The sequence below is a fragment of the Megascapheus bottae genome, chromosome 37, assembly GCF_031878675.1.
Source record: "Megascapheus bottae isolate mThoBot1 chromosome 37, mThoBot2.hap1, whole genome shotgun sequence".
In the NCBI taxonomy this organism is placed as follows: Eukaryota; Metazoa; Chordata; class Mammalia; order Rodentia; family Geomyidae; genus Megascapheus; species Megascapheus bottae.
Window position 1 is genome coordinate 1,202,681 of NC_143545.1, and position 18,145 is coordinate 1,220,825.

At 57.0% G+C, this 18,145-nt stretch overlaps 1 protein-coding gene across 1 annotated transcript; it reads left to right on the forward strand.

The window, feature by feature from the left end:
- Nucleotides 1-1,298: 1,298 nt before the first annotated feature.
- Tulp3 (TUB like protein 3) lies at nt 1,299-12,502 on the forward strand. Its single transcript, XM_090325144.1, has 11 exons — nt 1,299-1,405; nt 6,225-6,276; nt 7,125-7,284; nt 7,794-7,982; nt 8,297-8,430; nt 8,895-9,083; nt 9,314-9,426; nt 9,795-9,909; nt 10,334-10,432; nt 10,949-11,120; nt 12,296-12,502. Exons 1-11 carry the CDS (start codon nt 1,365-1,367, stop codon nt 12,427-12,429), a joined length of 1,398 nt encoding a protein of 465 aa, XP_090181270.1. The 5' UTR covers nt 1,299-1,364; the 3' UTR covers nt 12,430-12,502.
- Nucleotides 12,503-18,145: the final 5,643 nt, after the last annotated feature.

The window sequence follows — 18,145 nt, forward strand, 5'->3', positions numbered from 1 at the left end:
TTCATATAAATGATTGTGAAGCTCCTCATAGTACTTGTATGAACTCAGAAATGCCCATTGCTCATCTTGCCCCCGTCGATCCAGCATCCTGCTGGAAGCCCAGTTCTTGAGTTTCTCACTGCCAATTGTACAAGGTGGATGGACGGCTGAAGCAGAGACTGCTTCACGGTGATTCCAAGGTCACAGTGAATGCAGGCTGATCTCACTCATGTATTCGTGTCCAGTGCTCTTCTCTTCTCCTCTGTGTCAAGTTCTGTGTTCCCTAACTTTTTTGTTGTCGGTCGTGGGGCTTGAACTCTGAGCCTGGGCACTGTCCCTGAGCTCTTCAGCTCAAGGCTACCTCACTACCCCTAGAGCCACAGCACCACTTTGGTTTTTTTTTTTCCTGGTGGTTGATTACAGTCTTACAGTCTCTAGTGCCCCTGCTGGCTTTGAACCATGATCCTCAGATCTTAGCCTTCTGAGTGGCTAGGATGACAGGCGTGAGCCACCTTGCCGGGCTCACTTTTTTTATTTTTTAAGTGAAGACTAATACATTTTTAAAAACATGAAAATTTGGACCGGGAGTTTGGCCTAGTGGTAGAGTACTTGCCTAGCATGCACGAAGACCTGGGTTCAATTCCTCAGTACCACATACATAGAAAAAGCCAGAAGTGGTGCTGTGGTTCAAGTGGTAGAGCTCTAGCCTTGAGAAAGTCCAAGGACAGTGCTCAGGCCCTGAGCTCAAGACACAGGACTGGCCAAAAAACATATATATGTACATATAATATCATATCTGAAAACAAGGCAGCTGTAAGTGTATGTGTGGATGCAGTGACTTGCAGGGAAGCGGGGTAGGGGCTGCAGGGCTGTGTGTGGTGTCTGGAGAGGCTGGTGACGGGGTTTATGGGCAGGAGCTGCGCTAGGGAAGGAGGGCGGGTTCTGGGGGGATCTGGAGTAGTGGAGGGGCGGTGCTAGCATCACACCCTAGAAGCCCTCTGGGTGGTCTCGGTGGGGTGGGGCCCAAGCTGCAGGCACATCCGTCCATCCTCACCCCAGCCCTGCGCGCCTCATCCGGGCCCCCGGCCCCCCCCCCCCACCCCCGTATCCATCCCCAGTCCCTCTCCTCTCCCCCAACGCCGAACCCCCGCCTTTGGCGCATGCGCCTGTAGCCTCCCGGCTTCCTCCCGCCCCCTCGACCTTCGGTAGCCAATGAGAGAGAAGCGTCTGTGGCCCGCGGACCAATAGGGGGAGGCGACAGTGCGGGGTGTGGTTGCCAGGGGGCGGGGCCCGGCTTCCAGCCCGAGGTGCCACTCGGGCAAAGCGGCGTCCGGGCGTGCGCAGCGGAGGCGCCGCCGGCTGGCGGAGCGGGCGGGCGGCGGGCCATGGAGGCGTCGCACTGCGGGCTCGGGCCGCGCGGGGACAGGTCAGAGGGCGGCGGGGGGGCGGGCGTGAGGGAGGGGAGGGCGGCGGGGGGCGGGCGCGCGCTCCGCAGGCCGGGCAGTGGGGCGGCGGGGTCGGGGCGGTGTGTGGGGGTGGGGGGGGCGCCGGCTGTGCCCCGGGGAACGCAGGCCTCGCCCGAGGTCAGCGGGATGCGCACCGCGTTGGAGGTGACATAACAACAACCACGACGGCAGTAATAATAACGAGACCCACCACCGCGCTGCCTCCCCGGCCCTGGCCTTCCAGTTCCCACTCCCCAGCCCGTCCGTGTGTGGAACTCGCTGGGTTGGTGGGGAGGGCGTGGGGGGAGCCGGGGACGCCCTGGACTCGGGGCTGGGGCCCGGGCCACGCGCGGCTCCCTCCCCACACGTCAGCGGGTGAGCACTTGGGGGGGGAGGCAGGGGGTTCCTGTACTGGGGGGTGGGTTTGAACTCGGGGCCTGAGCACTGCCCTTGGGCTTTCTCAAGGCTGCAACTCGAGCCTCAGCACCTCTTCTGCCTTCTTTCTCTTAGTAGGTGGGACCAGAGAATCAAGCCTGGGTCTTCCTGCATGCTGAGTAGTCAAGCACTCCCTCTCCAGGCCAGACTCCCCCCCATGTCTTGTGTAGGAAGGAATGGATGTCTTTTGTTGGGTTTTTGTTTGGTCCTGGGGTTTGCCTGCCAGAGCCTTCACGACCTAAGCCACACCTACAAACCCCTGGCTCTGTCTATGGGATATTTTTTTTTTCTGATGAGAAACACTGACAGATTGGATTTGGAATTTCCCCCGTCGTGGTTTTTTTTCTTGGAATCCCATGACCGTTTTGCCATGAGGCAGATTTTGACTGCCAACAAAACAAACGAAATATTTTCCCTGGAATCCGAAATACACAGTGGGAGCTGGAGATGGAGTTTGAAACCACACAGAGACCCTCTGTCCAGCCTAGATGACCTCCGCTGTTGATTCCATAGAGATGATGGGGGGGCAGGTAGGCTGTGTGTTTAGCATGTGCAAGGTCCTGGGTTTGAACCACAGGCAGGAAGACCACACACACACCACATGCTCCGTGGGTGACACAGAATTGAAATTATGCTTCCTGGTATATTGTAAGCTAAAATTGCCTAAGAAAGTTGCGGTCTGTGATTGGTCTATGCCAAGACTTCTTAGAAATCCAGGCCAGGTTCCAGTGGCTTACATCTGTGATCTTAGCTACTCAGGAAGCTGAAATTTGAGAGTCAAGGTCCCAAGGCACATGGGCAGGAATGTCCAGGAGACTATTGTCACTAAACTACCAAAAAAAAAAGGAGAAAAATCTAGAAGCCGGGGCCAGGAGTTTGGCCTAGTGGTTAAAGTGCTTGCCTAGCATGCATGAAGACCCGGGTTCGATTCCTCGGTACCACATACATAGAAAAAAGCCGGAAGTGGTGCTGAGGCTCAAGTGGTAGAGCTCTAGCCTTGAGAAAGTCCAAGGACAGTGCTCAGGCCCTGAGGTCAAGCCCAGGACTGACAAAAAAAAAAAAAAAAAAATCTAGAAGTTACATCCTGGCAATTTTGTTTCTAATGACTCCAGCATGCAGATTGCAAGTGCCAATGCCAGGCGCCACATAGGAAGGAAAGAAAAATGTCTGTAATTTTTTTTTTCCTTCTGAGTTTCTTCCATTCTTAATATGCCATTTCAAATAATTTGGAGGAATAGTTCTGGTTTGTTTATTTCTTCCTCTGAAAACTCTTCCGTTTCCCTGGCATTGGTGCCCCTTGGAAGAAAAAGTTTGTTTTTGAATTGAAGTTTGGAAGCCTGTGGCTCACACCTGTCATCCTAACTACTCAAGAGGCTGAGATCTGAGGGTTGCACTTTGAAGCTAAGCCCTCTAGGAAAATCTGTAAGGCTCTTTAGCTCCATCAAATCTGCAAAACAAAACAACAACAAAAAAACTGGAAGTGGAGCTGTGGTTCAAGTGATAGAACAGTAGCCCTGAGCATAAAAGCCCAGGGACAGCACCCAGGCCCTGAGTTCAAGCTCTGGGACTGACGGACACACACACACACAATTAAAAAGTTCATTTAGGGCCGGGAGTTTGGCCTAGTGGTTAAAGTGCTTGCCTAGCATGCACGAAGGCCCGGGTTCGATTCCTTGGTACCACATACATAGAAAAAAGCCGGAAGTGGTGCTGAGGCTCAAGTGGTAGAGCTCTAACCTTGAGAAAGTCTAAGGACAGTGCTCAGGCCTTGAGCTCAAGCCCAGGACTGGCAAAAAAAATAAAAAATAAAAAGTTCATTTATCAGGCACATTTCAAGCATCCCTGTGCCCTTGAGAAGTGCTGGGAAGGTCGAGAAGTGGTGACATCGGTACTTTGTTTAGTAACGTTGCTTGTCTATGTGTTGGAGCCAGGTGAAGGGCTGAGGAGCTAGCCAAGGCTTTGTTTTGGAAGCCGCTGTCTGTAGTGAAGACAAGAGAATCCCCAGTGGAGTGTGTGTGCCTCCTGACACCCCCAGTGGGCAGGATACTGGGGGGGGGGCTGGTGGATGTTCTGTCTCCAGGGTAACTTGGGATTGAGGGGACTTCTCCCTTGAGAACCCCTCCGCCACTTGTTGCTGAACACATCCAGTGCTATTTATTGTGATAATGGCATCCGTTTCAGATTTCTCCCGTAAAAACAGCCAACAGTTACATACATGTCTAGACACGTCCCAATGGAAACCCTTTATACAATTAATATGCGCTCCGGAAAAAAAAAAAGACAAAGGAAATTAAAAAACAAACACCCAAGAAACAAAGCAAAACAGAAGGCCACAACATCTCCAGTATTTCTTCTTCTTCTTCTTCTTTTTTTTTTTTAAAAGCAGCTATCTGAGAACCTTCTAGAACTCCTAGACTGAGTGCATTCAGTGGGTGAGTGTGATGGTGACTCAGATGCAGGCACCGCCCGGCCAATCTCTTCCAGACAGCTCTCTTGGACAACTCTAACCCCTGAGCCACACTCAGCTCTGCAGTTTTACGTTGTTCCTAGTGTGTGTGTGTGTGGACACAGGAGAAAGGCTTCAAGATGGTGTTTCCTGTATCTTAAACCCTGCGTGCCTAGAGGGGTCAGTGTGCGTGTACTTTGCCCTAACCAGTCTCAGCTGAACCCTAACCAAACCATTAGCCTCTGTGGCTGCTGCGCTGACTTCAGAATCCTCTTTGTAAGTTAATAGGAACGTACTGGCTGAGTGTCGGTGGCTCTCGCCTGTAATCCGGGTACTCAGGAGGCTGAAGTCTGAGGATCGTTCCAAGCCAGCTCAGACAGGAACTTCCATGAGATTCACATTGCCAGTGAGCCACCAAAAAGTCAGAAGTGGAGCTGTGGCTCAAGTGATAGAGCACTAGCTCTACCAGTGTCCAGAGCCTGAGTTCTAGACCCAGAGCTGGACTGGCACACACACGCACACACACACACACACACACACACACACACAACATTAAAAAATAAACAAAAAATACCACCCGCAGGTCACCAGCCGTGGCTGCCCACAGTGGCTAAGCGATGACCTGGCCAACTAGACTAGTTTTGTCTCCAGTATTTTAGTAGCTCCCTTTTTACAGTAAGAGGACAGTTCACAAGGAAGCATTGTTTTAAAGGAGAATAAAGTAAAGGCAGGAGAGAAGTGTGGCTATTTATTCCCACTGCTCTGTCCAGAGGTGTTTGCTTGGCTTTCCAAGGCAACCACACAACCTTCCAGGTGTCTACATGGCATTGTGCTCTAGTTGTTGACTTTTCCCCCCTAGACTCCCGGGGCTTGAACTCAGGGCCTGGATGCTCCCTTGAGTTGTTGTGCTCAACTATTGACTCATCCCTGTACAGCTAGTGACAGATGCCCTTTCTCATGATTCCCATAAGCAGCCGCTTTTAGTGGCCTTGAACTCAGGGCCTCCAGCTTGCTGGGCAGGTCCTCTGCTCTGTAAGCCACCTAAGCAGTCTTTGCTCATTTGAGACTTTGCCAGCCCAGACAGGCCTCAACTTGGGCTCATACTGCCCCAGCCTTCTGAGTGTGGGGATTGCAGGTGAGTGCAGGGGGGTCCTCTCTATTTTAGGGTAGTAGATCCATTCCTCTTGCCCCTGCAGGGGTGGGGGGGCCCACACACTTCTACGCATCTCACTTTCCCCAGGCATAAAGACGAGACGGTTCCTGAGAACACAATAGCTTCTGCCAGCCTGCCCTGTGGGATCCAGTGTCGGAATCTCAGGCGGGAGTGTTAAATGCTGATCTGGGATCAGGTGTCTGCCCAGGTCTGTCAGTTTGACTGATGACGTAGAGACACTTGGGTGGCACAGATTAAGCACGTTTTCTCGGTACCAGAGAAGGGTTTCATCTGGATTGGGTAGAAATTCCAGTGATGTTCTTCCTGCCATGTGGACACCGATCTTCTAAAATCACTAGACTTTATGTTTCCCCACAGTGCTAGGGGTCCAGAAAGAAGGAGGAGAGTCCCGCTCTCCTAGCACTGTTACGGATATGTCACCATCACGCTGGCTGCAGTGCAGTCCCAGGGCTACAGCGTCAAGGAAAAGAGATTTGGTTGTTGACCAAACCTTTAGTAAGACGGCAGTTGGATGCAGTTTTGCTTTTGATTGTCTATCTGTCCAGTAGGCAGGCCATCTCCCAGGGGTACTGAATTTTGTCTGTCTGTCCACTCCTCCCTGGGTGATGGGTGGAATCCATGTTATGAATGGCAGGCTTGAAGAGGAGGTTTAACGACTTCCAGTAAGAGAAGCAAGGCCACAGTGACACAGACAAAGTTTGGAAATGATTTATTTTCTTTACATCTCTTTGCTTTTTTGCTACAGTGCCTTTGAAGACGAGACAATGAGGCTTCGCCAGCTACGACTAGACAATCAGGTGACCGCCCCTCCTCTTGTCCCATGGGTTCGATCCCAAGGGTTCTATAGTTTTATCTCTTCCACTTGGCTGTGGTCCTCTTCATTATTTGTCTTTTTTACCCCTCGTACAGGGGGACCAAACCCAGGGCCTCGTGCCCTTAGGGCTCAGGCTACCTGTGGTAGACCGTATTTATTCCTGGGGTAGAAGCTGGATCTGGATGCCAGCACTTCCCGGGGGTGGGGTGCCCATCTGTGCCCGTGCCTGTTAGACGTGACACTCTCTGTGCGTTGCAGTCCCATGTGAAACTTCCACTCTTGTTCTGGGACCTCACAGAAGGTAGTTATTGATACTGGTCCTGAGGCTTGAACTCAGGGCCTGGGCACTGTTCCTAAGGTTTTCTGCCCAAGGCCAGCACTCTACCACTTGAGCCTTTTGGTGGTTCATTGGAGGTAAGAGTGTTAAGGACTTCCAGGCCTAGGGCTGGCTTTGAACCACGATCCTCAGATCTCAGCCTCCTGAGTAGCTAGGAAGGTGTGGGGGAGCCACCGATGCCTGGCTGTTACTGAGATGCTCATGGGAACACATTATTAGTTGCACAGGGGCCTGCTGTGACAATTCCTGCAGGTGCACACTGCACCCCGCCCCTCTGTCACCCCTCTGTCTTCTCCCCTTAAAACACTTGCACCCTGTTGCTCTTGTCCCCAACAACTGATCTTGCTGGCGTTTCTCCCCGTCTAGGCCAAGGGTCTCATTGTGCAGCCTGAGTCCCTCTAGGAACCTGAGGCCCCGCGGAGTCCAGCCACCCTGGCGTGTCCAGGTTCCGGGGCTGGGTTCTGGCTCAACGCCCTGCCCTGTTCCTCTTGTAGCGGGCGCTGCTGGAGAGGAAGCAGAGGAAGAAGCGTCTGGAGCCCCTCATGGTGCAGCCCAATCCCGAGGCCCGGCTCCCGCGGCTGAAGCCCAGGGCGAGCGAGGAGCAGACGCCTCTGGTGGAGCCCCAGATCCGTCACCACGATGTGGTCCTTCACGGTGGGTGCCAGCTGGAGAACCAGAGCCCCTTCTGAGGGCCTTCCCAGGTCTTCCCCGGGCCGCCTCCCAGCGGGTTGATGTGCAGTGACCCCATCTGGGGGGGTCCTCGCCTGGGGGACCGGTTTTATTTGCTCTCTTCTCCTAGGCGCTGCTGGTTGGGTTGTAGAAGGCTCGCTAGGAAGCTTGAACTAGGTACCCACATCCATTTTGCCATGGCTAGCTGGAGGGGTCACGTGAGAGGGCGGGGCCTCCGGGCCACGCCCCTTCCCGGGCCTGGATGGACCTGAACTGGGCAGATGGGGCACCCGGGCCTTGTGATGGGCCAGCCCCAGGAGCCACAGCCCAGCACTTCAGTAGGGGAGTGTGTTAGTGTCACCTATCCAGGGTTGCACACAAGTGACAATGGAAGGAGAGGGGACATGGCTGGTCCCGTCCATTAAAAACTCCCAGCCCAGTCCTGGGTCGCATGAGCCCCTTTCTCTTCTTCTGCCCTCCCCTCCCAACCTCAGGCATTGATGGGCCAGCCGTCTTCCTGAAGCCCGAGGCTCAGGATTCAGAAAGCAAGGTTCACGTGCTGTCTGTGGGCCCCTCCACCCCGGAAGAGGACACGGAAGGCAGCGTGGAAGGCAGCATGGACGGGGAGAGTGCCTCACCCGCCTCGCCCAAGCCTGACCTGCAGGAGATGCTCCAGAAACACGGTGAGGCTGGCAGGGAGCCCCAGGTAGCTCGTCCTCTCCTTGTGTCTCGCCAGCCTGAGGCTTGAGCTCGGCCTGGGCACTGTCCCTGAGCTTCTGTGCTCAGGCTAGTGCTCTGCCACTCGAGCCACAGCTCCCAGCCTTTTTTGGTGGTTCCCTACTTTTGCTGGCTGGGGTGGCCTCAATCAGCAATCCTCTGATCTCAGCCTTGCACGTCCAGCCTGAGCCCCCAGAGCCCAGCTTCTAGTTAGGATGTTTGAAGATAAGAAAGCAGAAATGGCGTTGTGGGTTGTTGACCTTCTGCCCTTGGCTGCCAGGTATCTCCAGTAGTTTGAACTTCGACGAGGAGGAGTCCAACGGGGAGGAGGAAGAAGGGAAGCAATCAGCTGTGCAGTCCCCACGCTCAGAAAGGGAGAGACCCAGTTCTGTGCCCGTCCAGAAACCAACCTCGGTGCGTGGTCCTGACCCTGACTGATTTGCAGCTGCTGTGACTGTTGAGCAGATGTGCGTTTGGCGTTTAAATACTGTTTCCAGATACCAGTTCACATTTAGACTTGGCGTCTGTGACTTCTGAAATTTTAGATGATTTTATTTTATTTTACGTTATTGTCTTGTCAGTCTTGGGCCTTGAACTCAGGGCCTGGGCGCTCTCCTTGAATTTTTCCTCTCAAACCTGAGCCACAGCTCCACTTCCGGCTCTTTGTGGTTTGTTGGCAGGTGAGGCTCACGGACTTCCCTGCCTGGGCTGGCCTTGAACTGTGATCCCTGGCTCTCAGCTTCCTGAGCAGCTGGGCTGGCAGGCGGGAGCCGGTGGTGCCTGACTTGAAGGTTTCACTTAGGCTGGTGAGGCAGCCTCAGTCCCAGAGGCTGGCATCAGGGCGGGTCCCTTACGTGTTTCCCTCGCTGCGTCCTCAGGACCCAGGAGCTGCGGCCCCGCAGGCGGAGCTGCAGCTGGGAGAAATGGGGAACCTGGAGGACTTCGCCTACAGCCCCGCCCCTCGGGGCGTCACCGTGAAGTGTCGCATCACCAGGGACAAGAAGGGGATGGACCGGGGCCTCTTTCCCACCTACTACATGCACCTGGAGAAGGACGACAGCCGGAAGGTGCCAGGCTACACCCCGCCCCCCCCAGGACCGCCTTTCCTCCCGAGTGGGGCGGGGGCCGGAACCGGGCGCCCGTGCACTGGGCGTGTCCTCCCAGCCCACCCCGCACCCCTGCTGATGGTGAATTGTGGGGTGTCGAGGGTCCAGAGCAGAAGGTTAAGACTGTGGGGGACTGGCCAGGCCCGTGGGCTTCGCTGATGTCTGACGGGCGGGGGACGCCTCTCTTCCAGGTGTTTCTTCTTGCAGGTAGGAAGCGGAAAAAGAGCAAAACATCCAACTACCTGATCTCCACCGACCCCACGGATCTGTCTCGAGAAGGGGAGAGTTACGTGGGCAAGCTCAGGTGTGAGTCCCCCCGCTGGCCCCCTTCACGCATGCTCCCAGGCAGCGCTGTCAGCTGCTCAGGAGGCTGAGATTGAGCATCACAGTTCCAAGCCAGCCGGGTCGGAAAGTCCAGGAGACTCTTTCTCTCCAGTGAACCACCAGAAAACCTGAAGTGATGCTGTGGCTCAAAGTGGTAGAGCGCCATCCTTGCGCAGAAGAGCCCAGAGACAGTGCTCAGGTCCCACGTTCAAGCCCCTCCCTGTCACGCGAGGGCTTAGAAGCAGGGGGAGGCATGGAAGCGTTTGGAGACGAGGCAGCTAGTCCTGCGTCTGTCCTCTCCCCGCCACAAAATGCCGACCATTTCGCTGGCTTTTCTCCTGACCCTAGATCCAACCTCATGGGAACCAAGTTCACGGTGTATGACCATGGCGTCAACCCCGTCAAGGCCCAGGGCCTGGTGGAGAAGGCCCACACCCGGCAGGAGTTGGCTGCCATCTGCTACGTAAGTGCCCTGCCCCTCCCCTCCTCCTCTCTTCTTCCTCTCCTTCATGCGCTTAGGCTGGCCTTGAACTTGCGGCATAGCCCAGCTGGCTTCCGAACAGTTCAGCCCCCGCCTCAGCTCCCTCCAGTTCTGGGATGGGCCACTATGCCTGGCTTTTTCATTTTTGCCAGGGTCTCATTATGTGGCCTGGACACTTGGGCCTAAGGGATTCACCTGCCTCAGTCTCCCTTCTTCAGGGCTCCAGGCCCCTCCACAGTGCCCAGCTTCCAGAAGTCCAGTCTCTCTGTACATGGCCTGTAGCAAAGTCATAAAGCATTTTTGGTGCTCTTGGCATTGCTAACATTTTGCACCCCCAAGAAAGTGTGGGGAACCTGGCCTCTTTCCTTCCTGTTCTCAAGCTCTGCCTCTCTTCCCGGTCTTCCAGGAAACCAACGTCCTTGGATTTAAAGGGCCCAGGAAAATGTCTGTGATCATTCCCGGGATGAGCCTGAACCACGAGCGCATCCCGTTCCGGCCACGGAATGTGAGTAAGATGAGTACACTTCACAACCACGAGGCCGTGAATGGCTGGTGTGGCACAGGAGGCACTGGAGTGCGTCACGAGCTCTCAAACCTCAGCATGCCTGGAATCCCGGCTGTTCAGGGCTCTGGGAGCTGAGGAACATAGTTCGTAGCCAGCCAGGGCAGGAAAGTCCCTGTGAGACTCTTTATCCCGATTAACCACGCAAACACCAGAAGTGGTGCTGTGGCTCAAGGGGTAAAGCACTGGCCTTGAATGAAAGAGCTCAGGGATGGCACCCAGGCCCAGAGTTCAAGCCCCACGACCACCAAGAAAACAGAAGCAAAAACAACCCTGAAATGACACAGGGATGAACACTGTTCCACGGGGGGCCGCCGCCCCTGTGATGGGAGTGAGCACGGGCGTGTGGACACGTGCGCGCACACACACACACACACACACACACACACACACACACACACACGGCTGGCCTCCAGTGCACACGGCAGTGTCCCCACAGCCTCGCCTCCCCTCCCTCAGGACCACGAGAGCCTTCTGTCCAAGTGGCAGAACAAAGCCATGGAGAACCTGATCGAGCTGCACAACAAGGCCCCGGTGTGGAACGATGACACGCAGTCCTACGTGCTGAACTTCCACGGCCGTGTCACCCAGGCCTCGGTGAAGAACTTCCAGATTGTCCACGGGAACGACCGTAAGTGGTGGGAGGGGCGTGGCGTGGGAGGGGCAGCCCCAGGGGACACACAGACACAGGACAGGCAGGGGGACCTGCGAGGGGCTTGCTGGGTCTTGGGTGTGACTGTGGGTAAATAAAGCTCCCTGCGCTCTGACCCTGGAGCGAGTCCTGCCGTTCCAGCTGCTGTTCTGGACTCTTCTCTTCCCACCTTCCCGCAGTCAGGGACCAACTCCCAGGCTCCCAGGGAAGCAGCGGAGATGTAGGCCTGGAGCCTGACCAGCAGACTGGCCGACCAGTGCCCATGCTATCCCCGCCTTCACAGGACAGGGCCTGCTGGGGGGCTCAGGCTGGTCTTGAACTTGCTGTTTTTCAAAATCGAATTTGGTTGTAATTATTAAGGTGTATACTGAGGGGATTACATTTCATAAGGTAGGCATTTTTGTATATCTCTCCATATATTTTTTAAGTGATTGTTTTTGTTGTTGGGCGCTGTCCCTGAGCTCTTCAACTTCAAGGCTGGCGCTCTACCACTTGAGCCACAGCACCACTTCTAGTTTTCTCGTGGTTCATTGGAGATGAGAGTCTCGTGAACTTTCCTGCCCAGGCTGGCTTTGAACCAGGATCCTCAGATCTCAGCCTCCTGGTAGCTGGGATGGCAGGCATGAGCCACCGACGCCTGGTTTTGTATTTTTAATTTTCTCTCTCCCTCTCCCCCTTTCCTTCTTCCTCTCCTCCTCCCCTTAGCCCTCCTTGTTCCCTCCCTCCCGTCTCCCTCCCTCCCTCCCTCCCTTTCTCCCTCTGTGGGTTGGAGATTAAACTCAGCTTCACATAGGCCAGGCAGGTGCTTTACTGCTGACCCAGGCCTCCAGCCCCTTCTGTTATTCTGGTGTTGTTTGGGGGACTTCCCTTTGTGCCTGGTGTGTGACCCTCCTACTGTGGGGGTGACAGGTGTGGGGCCCTGAGTTGAGATGGGGTCCCCCGCGCCTCTTCCTGGGCTGGCCTCAGGGCAGTCAGTCCCCTGTCCCCATCTCCAGGGAGCTGGGACCACAGGCTTGTGCCCCCCCCCCCGCCCCCGCCCCCATTCCTACCTCTAAGGAGCACCGGGGCTGCCTGACCTGCCCGGGAAGCCGCTCCTGAACCTCAGGCGCCTTTCCTGTCCCTGGCCCTAACGTCCTCGCCGCTCCCGTCCCTAGCTGACTACATCGTCATGCAGTTCGGCCGGGTGGCCGAGGACGTGTTCACGCTGGACTACAACTACCCCCTGTGCGCCATGCAGGCCTTCGCCATCGGCCTGTCCAGCTTCGACAGCAAGCTGGCCTGCGAGTGAGGACGCATCTCCTCCCGCCCGGCCCCGGGACACAGGAGCTGCAGCCTGGCCGCGGGGACACACGCACGCCGGCTCTGCGTGTGTGTGAGACGGGAGTGCAGAGACTCCTGGGTGAGCTCTCCACTGCTGTAGCTCAGTGGTTCCAGGGCTGGCCTCGTCTGTGCCAGGCCCTGAGTTTGAGCCCCTACCGTCACTGGGGGCCGGGGAGGTGACTCAGAGTCTTAGGATTTGGGTCACTGTTCCCTGAAGTCCTCTCCAGAGAGGGTCTGAATTGCCTTTAGTGTCCAGGGCAGATGCCTGCAAAGGTTGCCTTCAGCGGCCGGCAGGGTAGTGCCTCTCGCCCAGCTGTGCACATCTGCCTTTGTAGGGCAAAAGCAGCCATAAGCAGTCATGCAGGAAGGAATGAACGCGTCTGTGTTCCAATAAAACTTTATTGACAAAGTAGGTGGCAGACCTGATGTGGCCAGTGGGCCCTTGCGGGCTGGCCTGGCATCAGGTGTGTAGCAGCTCTCCACCGCCTTCGTGTGTGCGCACGTGCGTACACGCACACACACGCACGCACGCGCATGCACCAGCATCTTCCGTGTGGGCCTGGGGGTGATGGCCGAGGAGAAAGGGCTGGTCTCAGGAACTGCCATTTTCCAGTTAAATCTTGAGGCTCTCTTGCGTTGTCTTCCCTCAGTCACGTGACAAAACTGCCCCCCCACCCACCTCGCCCCGGCAGCCCACACGCTCCACACTAGAAGGCGGCCCAGCTTTCTTCATGGCAGGAATAGGGGTCACCCCCGGGCTGGGAAGCCGCCCCCCATGCTCCCCTGCTCCCGAACCCCCAGATGCAGGGGAAGGGGTGCCCAGCTATGGGGCTGTGGCCAGATGTGTGATCCACAACAAAGAATTGTCTGTAATCGCCTTCATTTCAGTTTGGGTATTTGCTTTTTGGGGACCCCCCCCTTCATGTGGAGGCCGCACACCTGCACACCAGGAAGGATGGGGAGGTTTTATCCCAGTCCTCAAGTCACATCTGGGCCCAGGGTTGGCCCTGCACATTCGCCTAAGGCCATCCATCCGGACACCTGGCTGTCCAGGTGGCACATGTCACCTGTCACAGCCTGGAATACACCAAGGCTTCCTCTGCCCACCCCCTCCTGTCCTGCTCTGCGGTGCCCGGCCACGTGATGCCAGGAGAATGGGGCACGCAGCTGGTCCTGCCTGGCTGTCCACGTCCTCAGGCATGCTTACCATCAAGTGCCTTTTTTTTTTTCTTTTTTTTTTTTTTTTAAATAAAAGTGCCCTAAAGCTTGTCACAGCCACTGCCGCCCTGATCTATCAAGCCAGAAGCACAAAGCTTCCTTCTGGCCTCCATTCCCAGAGCATGGGGGTGGGGCCAGCGGGGAGGGGGCGGGGCTTGTTTGCCCCCTTGTCTGGATCTGATCTGCTTCCTGCCTGTTCCCCTGCAGGGATCGGTCACCTCAGTTGACAGCAGTTGTGCTTGCGCTTGCAGGTGATTGGTTTTGCAGAAATCATTATTTATACCTTTTGTATGCTACAGAAATAAAGATGATTTATATACAAATGTGAGTGTCACCTTCTTGGAAAGGGCCCATCCTTTACAAAGCTCCTGTCATATCTTACAGTGAAGGGGTTTGTTGTTGTTGTTGGTTTTTCAGTTGCAATGAGTTTTATGTAAAGGTGCTGGGAGTTTGGCCTGGTGGCAGAGTGCTTGCCTAGCATGCACAAAGACTGGGGTTCAATTCCTGGGTACCACATACATAGAAAAAGCTGGAAGTGGTGCTGAGGCTCAAGTGGTAGAGCTCCAACCTTGAGAAAGCCCAAGGACAGTGCTCAGACCCTGAGTTCAAGCCCAGGACTTGGAAAAAAAGTTTATGCAGAGCCAGGTGCTGGGGGCTCATGCCTGGCCCCGTTACTCAGGAGACAGATCTGAGGATTGCAGTTCACAACCAACCCAGGCGGGAAAGTCCCGGAGACTGATCTCCCGTGAACCACCAGAAGGGGTGCTGAGGAACAGCGTTAGCCCTGAGGGTCAGCTTCCAGGCCCCCGGGGACAACAACAGCCCCAGGGGCTCGCCTAGTGGCCGGTGCCCATGGCGGGGACAGGTTCACCGCGCCCAGGGTCGGGGCAGGACGCTTCTCCTGGAACGCTCGGGCCTCCCTGCCCCGTGGTTACGCACCTCTCTCAGCCATCGGGGATCAGAGCCCCGGGCTGCGTCCAGCTCCAGCCCCGTCCCGGGCCCTGGGCGCTGGAACACCTCCGGCTTTGGGCCCGGTCATCTTCCTTTTTAAAGCCCGTCTTTAAATATCTCCCCGGGGTCATGTTTCTGTTTATCCCTGCACGGCTCCCTACGGGCGTCTTCCGCCGGTGCGCCCCAGGCCGGGTCCTCGCCCCGGACGCTCGCCCGGCGATCGCGGAGCGCACCGCCAAGCTCGGGTCCTCCCGTCCCCCGGGTGCACCGGGCGGATCCGGGAGGGGTTCCCGCTTCCTGGTCCCCCGGTGCGAGCCCCGGGGAAGGGAGCGGCCCGGCCCGTGCGCCGCGCGCCCGTCCCGAGACTGAGAAACGGGGACGGCGGGGGGGGGGGGGGCCGCCGAGCCGGTGGGGGATCGAGGTCCCCGAGTCCAGCTCCGGGTCCCCACGTCCAGGTCACCGGGAGGAGGGCGGAGACCCGAGCGCCCCGCGATTCCCGCCCATTCCCAGACGACCACGCCCACTCCAGGAGACCACGCCCACTTCCTCAGCGGTCACGCCCACACACTGCCCAGCAAGGCCACGCCCACTGCTCCGACGGCCACGCTCTCACGGGCTACCACGCTCTTACAGGCGGCCACGCCCACCGCTCGGTCCCCGCCCACTCCCGAGGCCCCGCCCAGCACGGCCACGCCCACTCACGCCCCGCCCCCCGTCCCGGCTCCTCCCCGAGGTGCGGGTGGCCGGGCCGCCACTCCCCGGGTCCCCGCGGCTCCCGCCCTCTCGCATCTCATTCCAGCCCTCATTCCGCACATTCCAGCCGGCCTCCTCGTCAGCTCCGGACCCCGGGGTGCCCAGGGCCCCGCGCCCCGCCAGGTGAGACCCGCCCCGGGCCGGGCGCGCTGCCGGGTCCCGGGGTCCTGAGGCGCCGGAGCTGCCGGGTCCCGGGGTCCTGAGGCGCCGGGCGCTGCCGGGTCCCGGGGTCCTGAGGCGCCGGGCGCTGCCGAGTCCCGGGGTCCCGAGGCGCCGGGCGCTGCCGAGTCCCGGGGTCCCGGGGTCCTGAGGCGCCGGAGCTGCCGGGTCCCGGGGTCCCGGGGTCCCGAGGCGCCGGGCGCTGCCGAGTCCCGGGGTCCCGGGGTCCCCAGGCGCCGGGCGCAGCTCGCCGCGCTCCTCGGGCTCCGCTCCCGCGCCCTCCCGGCCGTCCCGCGCGGGGACCCGGGAGGCCTGGGGACCCCGTGGGGGGGGGAGCGGCGCCCACGCCCACTTCCATCCGGGGCTCCGGGGGCTCCCACGGGCGGGCGTCCCGGGCCCGGGCGTGGCGCTGGTGTGTGGACCCACTCGTGTGGCCCGCGCGCTCCGACCCCGTCCACCCTCACCCCCGCCCCGGGCCTCAGCTTCGCCACCCTCCCCCGGGCAGGGCGAGCAGGCCGAGGCCAGCCCGGGGCGGGGGGAAGCCGCCTGCACCTGCCTCCCGCAGGCAGCTGCTGGAAGGCTGCAGGGAGGGATGGGGTGGCCGGGCAGGTGGGGCCTCGTGGGGAAGGGAGGGACCCCGGGCGGGGGCCCTGGTGGGAATCCCAGCTTTCCCCGTCTGACTGGTGGGACTGGGGTCGGAGCTTGGGGCCTTGGATTCCCAGGAAGGTGCTGTCCACGTTAGCCATGCCCCCAGGCCTTTGCACTGCCCGGGTCTTACTTAGGTAGAACCTGGTGTTCCACCCTGGCCGCAGACTGGAATCCTCCTGCTCTTGCCTCCTCCGCTCGGCCCCCCGACAAGCATGAGCTCCTTTTTTTCTTTTGCATGGCTTGGACTGATTTTACTGGTGCAGCTGTCTTTAGGGAAGTCAAGTGGAAGAATCCCCTCATGGTTTTTAGAGGAAAAAACAAACCCAGAAAACCCTTCCCCCCCCCCCCCAGTCAGGTGCCCCATGCCTCACTCCTATGTAATCCTAGCTAATTCAGGAGGCGGAGATCTGAGGATAGAGGTTTGAAGCCAGCCTGGGCAGGAACGTTCTAAGTCTCTTATCTCCAATGAACTACATGGAAAAATGCCTGAAATGAACTGTGGTTAAAGTATAGAGCTACTAACCTTGAGGGGAAAAAAACAAACAAACGAAAAAAGCTCAGAGATGGCATGCAGGACCTGAATTCAAGCCCTAGGACTGGCACACAAAACATTTGGTTATGGTTTTTGAAACCAACTAGCGACTAAGCACTGGAGAACTTTTCAGCCCTAAATTGTTATTGTGGGTATCACTGTAATTGTCATTATTTTCCTCTCTTTCTCTTTCACTTTCTTCTTCCTGTCCTCCCCCTCTTCTTTTCCCTCCTTTTCTCTCTTTCCTTCCTTCCTTCTTCCTCCTCCTCCCTCCTCCTCTTCTTCCTCCTCCACCTCTTCTTCTACTCCTCCTTCACCTCCTCCTCTCCTCTTCTTGTTCTTCCTCTTCTCTCCTTCCCCTCCCCATTTCTCTGTCCTGCCATGCAGTGAAGGATTGATTAGAACTCTTACTCTTGTGCCTCAGTCTCCCCAGTGGTGAAAGAATTATTCCATGCCAGCCTGGAAGCGAGGGCTTGCTCTGTCCTGTTAGAGTGACAGGGTGACACTGAAGGGGGGCCCAGCACCTGGTGTCAGGGACCTTCCTCCAGCGCCACAAGACAAAAGTAGCTGGAAGGGCTGGGACCTCTCCCAAGGAAGGAGACTTCACTGAGGGTGGGGACTCTAAATCTCCACCTCTGCTTCTTCCCAGAGCCCTGGAAAAGTCTTTGGAAGCCACCCCCCCCACCCACTTAGCTCAGGTGATCTACAAACAACACTGAAAGCTCACACCTATAATCCCAGCTGCTCCGGAGGCTGAGATCTCAGGGTTCCAGTTCAAAGCCTGCCTGGGCAGGGAAGTCTTGTGAGATTCTTATCTCCATTAACCACATTAACCGCCAGAAAGCTGAAAGTGGCGCTGTGGCTCAACAAGGTAGAGTACCAACCAGCCAGGGTCAGTGCTCGGGCTGGGAGTTCAAGCCCCATGACCAAGTTGAAAAGAAAAGCAGTTGTGAAGGGCACTAGTTTGGAATGGGACAGACCTGGAAATGAATCCAGCGGCTCAGCACGTTTAAGGGCCCTGGGGCCCTCTTCCTTGACGAACACTACTAGAAGTGTGTGTGTCAGTGAATCCCTGTCCAGAAAGCTTATGGTAAGAAAGTGTTGGTGACAGTGAGTTAGCACAAGGGTCGGACATGCGCCAGGGCTCTGAAAGATATCGAGTCTGGCTTTTCCTGAGCTGGTTTTGGCAGGGAGTTTCTTTTCCTTAGGGTTTAATGTTTTTGGTTTTGGATTCTCCTTTTTTCATTGGGGGTTTGTGCTTGCTGGGTATTGAACTAAGATAAGGTCTTGTATGGGTTTGCCTGGGCTTCAAGCCAACTCTTTACACTTCACTGCACAGCTGTGGTGACAGAAATGTGTCACCATGACCAGTTTCATTAACTGAGATGGGGGATCGAGCCTTAAACCACAATCCTTTGGATTT

Coding starts and splice junctions, on each gene's coding strand:
- Tulp3 (XM_090325144.1), top strand. CDS start 1,365: ATGGAGGCGTCGCACTGCGGGCTCGGGCCGCGCGGGGACAG. Junction 1,406..6,224: donor CTCGGGCCGCGCGGGGACAG/GTCAGAGGGCGG, acceptor TTTTTGCTACAG/TGCCTTTGAAGACGAGACAA. Junction 9,427..9,794: donor AGTTACGTGGGCAAGCTCAG/GTGTGAGTCCCC, acceptor TCCTGACCCTAG/ATCCAACCTCATGGGAACCA.